Here is a 9,400-nt window from a genome sequence, read left to right as displayed (position 1 = left end):
TAGAAAAATACGTTTGGAGGAGACCACACCAGTGGGGCTTTGAAATCACGCTACTTCACAGCAATTTCAAAGCTGTAGATCAGTGCGATTAGGAACGCTGATTTCACTGTGACTTGCAACTTTGTTTAACAGAGGTCAATGCAAGTTGCAATGAAATCACAAATTTGTGTGGGCAATGGGGTGCGACTTTGAACTGTTAAATCACATGACAAATCGCACTGGTGTAAACCAGGGCTTAGAAGGCACATTTTTGAGTTAGAAGTTCTTTTTAAAACCAAATTTTAGGTCTCTTAACTTGGCTGACAATAGCAGATATTAGTAATAAATGTTACACTGTGGCCAGCATGTCCTTATGTTTCGTATACTAAAGGGGAAGGATATTTATCTGGGACGCGCTGAGATCCAACCTGTACACATCATAACCACCAGGCACTTCAGTGGTATCTTTTAAATTGATTTTAATGACACAAAACAAGAAAAGACATTTATTATTTGTTTTATTAAAAGACATTCAGGTTTCTCATGTATTTTTGTGATTTATGACTTTATTTTTGTGAACAAAATTTTAACGTAAGAATAGGAGATTTAGGTTGGAAAACTGCATTAGCCCACTCCCATACACCTCACTGTTTATAACTGAGGCTTTATATTACAGTTAGAGAACAATGGTGTTCGGAGAGAATAAGGAGGGTGTGAGGTTGGTATTTGTATAATTGGTTGCTCTGGGTTTTGCCACTAAAGGGGAGACTTAAGAAAAAAAAATCTGCTTAATAAAAGTCAATATAAGCTGTTACTGCAATGTAGCAAACACTGCAACTGTGGCTGAAGGTGCACTTGTTTGCCCTTGATTGGTATTAAGTACAGTATAATCCACAGTTGTCAAAACCTTAACACTTCATAGGCACTACACTGGGAATGTACTTCCAGAAGCCAGTGCTGTATAACTTCCCTTTTGTTTCTTTTATCAACATGACTGGTACCTCTTGGAATTTTTTTTTTTTTTTTTTTTTTTTACATAAGGCTTTCTGTATGTGAGAAATAGCATGGCGCCTGCAGAGGTGTTTTGGAAATGGGCATTTCACACTGCCTTTCTCAACTTTTTTTTTACCCCGGAGGAACTCCTAAAAGAACTTTCTGTTCTTGGAGAACCCTTACTAAAACCAAATCAACGGCCGTCATTGAGAAAAATGCCCCTTTATATGGTTGTCAGTAAGAAAAATGCTCCTTATCGTGGTTGTTAGATTTCCACCATTACAGACAGCTAAAAAGATACTTGGCGTCATGCTAACTTTGCCAAACTGGTGTTTTGTCCTGGAACTATGCAGGCACCATGAAATGGGAGGTCAATCAGCCAAAGCTCAAGGAACCCTTGGCACCCTCAGGAGGAACCCTGGTTGAGAATGGCCAAACTTGCATGACGAGCCAGGGTTCTCAAACCACCCAGAAAACTATTTAGGGTTATTGGGTGCAGTACAGCAATGCCTGGAAGATAATGTGAAGTTATTGGTGCTCCCTGTATACCTCTCAAGATTTAATATTTTTTGACCAGAGTGTAGCTTTACGTCCTGCTACAAGATTGACTTTTAGGTAATCACAGATTCACTTGGATGCAATGCAATCCTGATGCATCCTTCTCTATCAGTATAATTCAGCAATCCAGTTGTTCTCTATTTGTCCATAGTGAACATCAGCTCCGAAGAGAAGGAAATTCTGAAAATAAAATAAAAATATCATTGAGATGCAACACCAAAATGTATAATCTGTTCTTCTGTAATGTGAATGTATTAGAGCCCCTCACATTGGGCTGTTCAGCTGCAGTGTGTCCCTCGCGGAGCTTTAGTGCACCGGGGAAGGAAAGGTGTAGCATCTAGACCTTCTGCAGGTAGCGGCTGGACTGGGCTGAATGCTGTACAGAGTAGTGCCAGCACTTAGGGCCCTGCCCATTCAGGGATGAGTTTCCTGGAATGCAGGTACAGCATTCAGCCCTGTCCAGACACAGTCTGCCATAGACTTTGACATGCCGCCTGCAGTAGGGCTGGACGCTGCAAATGTGGGCACATGAAAGTGCTGGGAGTTAAATAGCCCCATGTGCAGGAGGCCTAATAATGATTTACTATTATATGTTCATGAAGTACAACATTTTTAAAATGGCAGAGAAACAAAAATTGTGAAAATTCTGAAGGATATAAAACTACACATTTCTGCATACCACATGAAATTTGCAAAATTAGATTATCTGGCTGCTGAAAACAGAGACAGGGAGTATGAGAGAGTACTTATTAAAGTATACCTGTACTGATAAAATACCCAGGATTCCACTGCTTAAACAAGCATGGGATTCCTGAAAAAACAGAAGCTACTCGGTTTGGTGCTGTATCTGTCCCCCACTGGCTCTTGTGCAATCAAACACCGCTGATCGATCAGCTCTCGATCTTCAGGTTGAAGAGAGCCGGGGATTGTCAGTTACCGGCTCTCTGCTCTGCCCCTCCAGTGCTCACTGGAGCGCTGGTCTTTGCGGGGATTGGGAGCGGCTGACTCAGGCTCTCGGCGGCTTGCTTAGAATATGAGCCAGCTGCCGGTTCAGGCATCTGAATAGATCCCAACCATATGGTCAAGATATTTTCAGAGCCTGGACTGACTCTGTGATGTCAGCCAACAGTGGTTTTTAGCCCGTTGTCAGCTGAAACCAGGTCACAGAAGTGCGGGACAAACCATAGAAGTTCAGCCAAAAAAAGCTTTGGCTATACTTCTCCTTTAAAGGGGTTGTAAACCCTCGTGTTTTTTCACCTTAATGCATCCTATCACTGCCCCCCCCAGCCCCCTATTTTACTTACCTGAGACCAGGCACGAACTGACAACTCATGGGGCCTCCAGGTAATAGGAGTTTATGAGGCCCCCAGGCAATCAGAGATTATGGGGCCGCACAGTAGACACAAACACACACACACACACACAGTATACAATCACACAGTATACACAGACATGTTTCTATTGGCTGAGAAGGTACCGGAGAGGTGGGGCAGATATAACCTCAGGATTTTTAGACGAAAAGCATGTCGGTAAGGGACATTTCAGAGACAGATGTAAAAGAAAAAAAACACAAATTTTTACATACTGTCACTGGTTTTACTGAGGCTGGCAACCCTGATGGGGCCCCCTAGTGGCATGGGGCCCTCGGGCAGTGCCCGAGTGGCCCAATGCTCAGTCCACCCCTACCTGAGACCCTTCATCTCCTTGGCAGGGATGCATCGACCCTCTCTCCAGGGGATCTCAGCTCTTGATTGGATAGATTGATAGCAGTGCAGCCATTGACTCCTGCTGCTGTCAATAAAATCCAATGACGTGGGCACCGGGGGGGCGGAGCCGAGTTCGGCATTCATGTCTGTGGACGGGAGAGCACTTCTTTTAGGGGGTTATCTGATGCGGGGAGGAGCTGCGAGAGCCGCCGGGGGACCCCAGAAGAAGATGTTCGGGGCCACTCTGTGCAAAACAAGCTGCACAGTGGAGGTAAGTATGATTGTAAAGGATATGTTTGTTATTTAAAAAAAAAAAAAAAAAAAAAAAAAAGGTTAAAGTGATTGTTATTTAAAAAAAAAAAAAAAAAAACAATCACTTTAACCTTTTTTTTTTTTTTTTTTTTTTTTTTAAGATAAAGCCTCCCTATTTCTTAGTACAGGTTTCCTCTGAACCTGAGTTCCAAGCAAAGAGATAAAGACACAGATGAAATGCAAAAAAAGGGAGCTGCTTTGTCTGCCAAAGGATTTGCATCTCTGTCAATCCGGTCCTGAGCTTTATACAGTTCTTCCATGTAGCATAGTCCTGCCCGGCAGGGCAGGGAGCCTTATTTTTGTCTGCTGCAGTTAAAGTATATACAGTTGTGCTCAAAAGTTTGCATACCTTGGCAGAAATTGTGAAATATTTGCAAAAATATTGAAAATATGACTGATCATGCTAAAAAACTGTCTTTTATTTAAGGATAGCAATCACATGAAGCCATTTAATTATCACATAGTTTTTGGATTCTTTTTAAATCATAATGATAATAGAAATAACCCAAATGGCCCTGATAAAAAGTTTACATACCCTGGAATGTTAGGCCTTGGTACAGACACAGGAGGTGGCACACACAGGTTAAAATGGCAATTAAAGGTTAATTTCCCACATTTGGGGCTTTTTAAATCACAATTAGTGTCCATGTATAAATAGTCAGTTTGTTAGCTCTCACATGGATGCACAAAGCAGGCTAGACACTGAGCCATGAGGAGGTAGAAAAGAACAGTCAAAAGACCTGCATAACAAGGTATATCGCGGGCGCACTGGGCGGGTAAGTGTCATTATTTTAAAAGTCAGCCGCTGCAGTATTTGTAGCTGCTGGCTTTAAAAAAAAAAAAAAATGGCGGACTCCCACTTTAAAGTAGTTGTAAACCCTTACAGACCACTTTTTGCTACAGGTAAGCCTATAATAAGGCTTACCTGTAGCTACCCAAGATATCTCCTAAACCTGCACAGTTTAGGAGATATCCCCTGAATATGCATGTGCCGACGTCATTGGCATATGCGCACTGACAGAAACTGAGGGAATGGCACTTGTGAGTGTGCTGTTACTGCGTGTATGCGCGGGAGTGACATCATTGCGGCTCCGGCCAATCACAGCACCGGAGCCGCGATACCTGGAAGTAACCCCCGGGAGTGACTTCACCGCTCGGTGCTGTGTAGGGCTTAATCTCAGGTGAGTATTACATAATGAGCTAGTATGCTATGCATACTAGCTCATTAGGTCTTTGTCTTGCAGGTGTTGGTTTTTTTTTTTTGTTTTGTTTACAACCATTTTAATACCATAAATAATAACATGATAGTAGTTTTTTTACTCCGGGAGTATATAATGAGTTTGGAAATTCTAGAGAAATGTTTAAATATTGCAACAATATAACTAAACCCATTACCCAAAACCCAAATGTACTGGAGATTTTATTTGACTAAAATATGACTAAAACAATTCAGATGACTAAATACGACTCACACTATTGTTACATGCGGTTTACAACAGGGGTCCGATTCATCACAGTTTCAGGTCTGATTTCAGCTCAAATTTTTGGGCTGAAGTCGGACCTGAAATGGACCAAAAGACACAGGACTCCTGTGCAGACCTCAGACCTTAATATCATGCCTTATGAATCTGCTTTTCTCTTCTTGTATTCAATCTTTCCAAAACCAAGCTTATAATATTTCCTCCCCCTCGTGCCCCTTCCCTGACTTCTCTGTCAAGATCAATCAACTATCAGTCCGTCCCCACATGCCAGGGTGCTAGGGGTAACCCTGGAGTCTGAACTGTCCTTTCAGGCCCATATCTAATCCCTGTCCAAATCATGCCGCCTCAACCTCCACAACATCTCCAGAATACGCCCCTTTTTCACTAATGACACCACAAAGCTTCTAATTCACTCCCTGGTCATCTCTCGCTTCAACTAATGCAACTCCCTCCTCGTTGGATCACCTTTACGTAGGCCATCTCCCCTTCAGTCCATAATCAATGCTACTGCCAGACTCATCCACCTTACCAGCCATTCAGTGCCCTCTCTGCCAATCCCTCCATTGGCTGACACTCACCCAACAAACAATAATTTACAAAGCCATCCACAACTCTGCCCACAGCTACATCACAAACCTAGACTCAAAATATCAATCAAACCGCTCTCTTTGGTCCTCCACAGACCTCCTACTTTCTAGCTCCCTTGTCACCTCCTCCCATGCTCACCTCCAGGACTTCATTTAAGCTTCTCCCATCATTTGGAACTCCCTACCCTAATCTGTCTATCTCCTAATCTATCCATCTGTAGATGATCCCTGAAACCCTTCTCTTTAACCACCTTCAGACCGGACCATTTTGCTGGTAAATGACCAGAGGTCCTTTTACAATTTGGCACTGCGCTGCTTTAACTGGTAATTGCGCGGTCATGCAATGTTGTACCCAAACAAAATTTGCGTCCTTTTCTTCCCACAAATAGCGCTTTCTTTTGATGGTATTTGATTGCCTCTGCGATTTTTATTTTTTGCGATATAAACGTAAAAAGACCGCAAATTTTGAAAAAAAATGATATTTTCTACTTTTTGTTATTAGAAAAATCCAATAAACTCAATTTTAGTCATACATTTAGGCCAAAATGTATTCAGCCACATGTCTTTGGTAAAAAAAAAGTCAATAACTGTATATTTATTGGTTTGCGCAAAAGTTGTCACATCTACAAACTAAGGTACGTTTTCTGGAATTTACGCAGCTTTTAGTTTACGACTGCCTATCTCATTTCTTGAGGTGCTAAAATGGCAGGGCAGTACAAAACCCCCCCAAATGACCCCATTTTGGAAAGTAGACACCCTAAGGAAATTGATAAGTGGCAATGTTGAGCCCATTGAATATTTTATTTTTTTGCCTCAAGCGATTGAATAATGACAAAAAATAATTTTTTTTTTTTTTTTACACAAAGTTGTCACTAAATGATATATTGCTCACACATGCTATGGGCATATGTGAAATGACACCCCAAAATAAATTCTGCTGCTTCTCCTGAGTACGGGGATACCACATATGTGGGACTTTTTGGGAGCCTAGCCGCGTACGGGGCCCCGAAAACCAAGCACCGCCTTCAGGCTTTCTAAGGGCGTAAATTTTTGATTTCACTTCTCACTACCTATTACAGTTTTGAAGGCCATAAAATGCCAAGATGGCACAAAACCCCCACAAATGACCCCATTTTAGAAAGTAGACACCCCAAGCTATTTGCTGAGAGGCATTTTGAGTCCATGGAATATTTTATATTTTGCCACAAGTTGCGGGAAAATTACAAACTTTAATTTTTTTTTATTTTTTTTTCACAAAGTTGTCACTAAATGATATATTGCTCACACATGCTATGGGCATATGTGAAATGACACCCCAAAATAAATTCTGCTGCTTCTCCTGAGTACGGGGATACCACATATGTGGGACTTTTTGGGAGCCTAGCCACGTACGGGGCCCCGAAAACCAAGAACCGCCTTCAGGTTTTCTAAGGGCGTAAATATTTGACTTCACTCCTCACTACCTATTACAGTTTTGAAGGCCATAAAATGCCAAGATGGCACAAAACCCCCACAAATGACCCCATTTTAGAAAGTAGACACCCCAAGCTATTTGCTGAGAGGCATGTTGAGTCCATGGAATATTTTATATTTTGCCACAAGTTGCGGGAAAATTACAAACTTTTTTTTTTTTTTTTCACAAAGTTGTCACTAAATGATATATTGCTCATGCATGCCATGGGCATATGTGAAATGACACCCCAAAATAAATTCTGCTGCTTCTTCTGAGTACGGGGATACCACATATGTGGGACTTTTTGGGAGCCTAGCCGCGTACGGGGCCCCGAAAACCAAGCACCGCCTTCAGGCTTTCTAAGGGCGTTACAGTTTTGAAGGCCATAAAATGCCAAGATGGCACAAACCCCCCCCAAATGACCCCATTTTGGAAAGTAGACACCCCTAAATTTAGGGGTACACTAGTGAGACTAGGTAATAAATGGCTGGTGCCCTGAAACTATAAAAAAAATAACTAACCAACCAGCGTCACCTGTAACAGTTATATGGTGATCACTGGTGAAAGGGTTAACTAGGGGGCAATCAGGGGGCTTTATGCGGTAGTATATGGGGGTCCCTGGCGCTATAAAAAGCTGCGGCGAACCTAAATGCCTACCTGCCTAACTAGCGTCACCTGTGACACTAATACAGTGATCAGAAAAACGATCGCTTATTAGGCTGGGTTCACACTGGAGCGATGTGGGAACGCCACGAATGCGCGGCGGGTTCCCGCATCACATGCCTCCCGGCGGCAGTTCACACTGCCCTATGCGAACTGCTGGGAGTGTCAGTGAAATGTTAATGACACCCCCAGATCAGTTCGCATATCGCAGTGCGATCTGCAAACTCGGATCGCATGGTGTGAACACCCATGCGATCCGATTCTGCGGCGGACCAAAAAAAGGGTCCCGTGCGAGTTTGCGGCGGGTGCGACACGAATTCAGCCATACTATCTGTATGGCTGAACTCGAATCGCACAGAGATCGGATGTGATTTGCACTGCAGTGCGGTGCGAATCACATCCGTTCTCATAAACCGCTGCAATGTGAACCCAGCCTTAGTGACACTGGCGACGGGGGTGATCACGGGGTTAAACCTTTATTGGGGGGGTTAGGGGGGTACCTTAGAACTAAAGGGGGCTAACCCTAACTGCCCTAACAGTTATTACAGTCACAAATGACACCCGCCGGGTGATCAGGGGGTTAAACCTTTATTAGGTAATAAATGGCGGGTGCCCTGAAACTATAAAAAAATAACTAACCAACCAGCGTCACCTGTAACAGTTATATGGTGATCACTGGTGAAAGGGTTAACTAGGGGGCAATCAGGGGGCTTTATGCGGTAGTATATGGGGGTCCCTGGCGCTATAAAAAGCTGCGGCGAACCTAAATACCTACCTGCCTAACTAGCGTCACCTGTGACACTAATACAGCGATCAGAAAAATGATCGCTTATTAGGCTGGGTTCACACTGGAGCGATGCGGGAACGCCATGAATCCGCGGCGGGTTCCCGCATCACATGCCTCCCGGCGGCAGTTCACACTGCCCTATGCGAACTGCTGGGAGTGTCAGTGAAATGTTAATGACACCCCCAGATCAGTTCGCATATCGCAGTGCGATCTGCAAACTCGGATCGCATGGTGTGAACACCCATGCGATCCGATTCTGCTGCGGGCCAAAAAAAGGGTCCCGTGCGAATGTGAACCCAGCCTTAGTGACACTGGCGAGGGGGGGTGATCACGGGGTTAAACCTTTATTGGGGGGGTTAGGGGGGCACATTAGAACTAAAGGGGGCTAACCCTAACTGCCCTAACAGTTATTACAGTCACAAATGACACCAATGCAATAAAAATAAAAAAATAAAAATGCAATTGGTGTCACTGTGACTGGGGGGGGGGCAGGGGTAATTGGGGGGTGATCGGGGGGTAAAGGGGGGGTGTGAGTGTGCCTGGCATGTTCTACTGTGTAGTGTAGTGCTTGTGCAACTCACCGATGCCCTCTCCTCGGTGCCGGAACGAAAAATACCGACACGGAGGAGAGAATACATCACTTCCTCTCCTGTGTTTACATTACAGGAGAGGAAGTGATGTCACGGGACATTTTCATTCGTCGGGAGCGATCGCGAGGGGGTGGCCATGAATGAATGGCCGTCCCCTCGTCCGGGATCGCTCCCGAACGAATACCGACCGCCGCAGGCACCGGGCGGGGGCCCGATCGGGCCCCCGACCCGCGGGCAGGCAAGGACGTACATGTAAGCCCTTATGCCTGCCCGTGCCATTCTGTCGACGTA

The 9,400-nt window shown here is 44.2% G+C and overlaps 1 protein-coding gene across 1 annotated transcript in view; it reads right to left on the bottom strand.

Annotated features, from left to right (window-relative positions):
• Window positions 1-480: 480 nt before the first annotated feature.
• Window positions 481-9,400, bottom strand: part of LOC143935298 (bactericidal permeability-increasing protein-like) — a 67,523-nt gene continuing 58,603 nt past the window's right edge. Inside the window, exon 15 of the mRNA XM_077459051.1 lies at window positions 481-1,710. Coding sequence (XP_077315177.1) covers window positions 1,639-1,710 — 72 coding nt within the window. The 3' untranslated portion in view covers window positions 481-1,638. The remainder of the gene's footprint in view (window positions 1,711-9,400) is intronic.

The sequence above is a fragment of the Lithobates pipiens genome, unplaced genomic scaffold (genome assembly GCF_037356315.1).
Source record: "Lithobates pipiens isolate NorthernLeopardFrog02 unplaced genomic scaffold, aLitPip1_a1.2 Scaffold_28, whole genome shotgun sequence".
NCBI classification, from domain to species: domain Eukaryota; kingdom Metazoa; phylum Chordata; class Amphibia; order Anura; family Ranidae; genus Lithobates; species Lithobates pipiens.
This window is presented reverse-complemented; position numbering and strand designations above follow the sequence as displayed.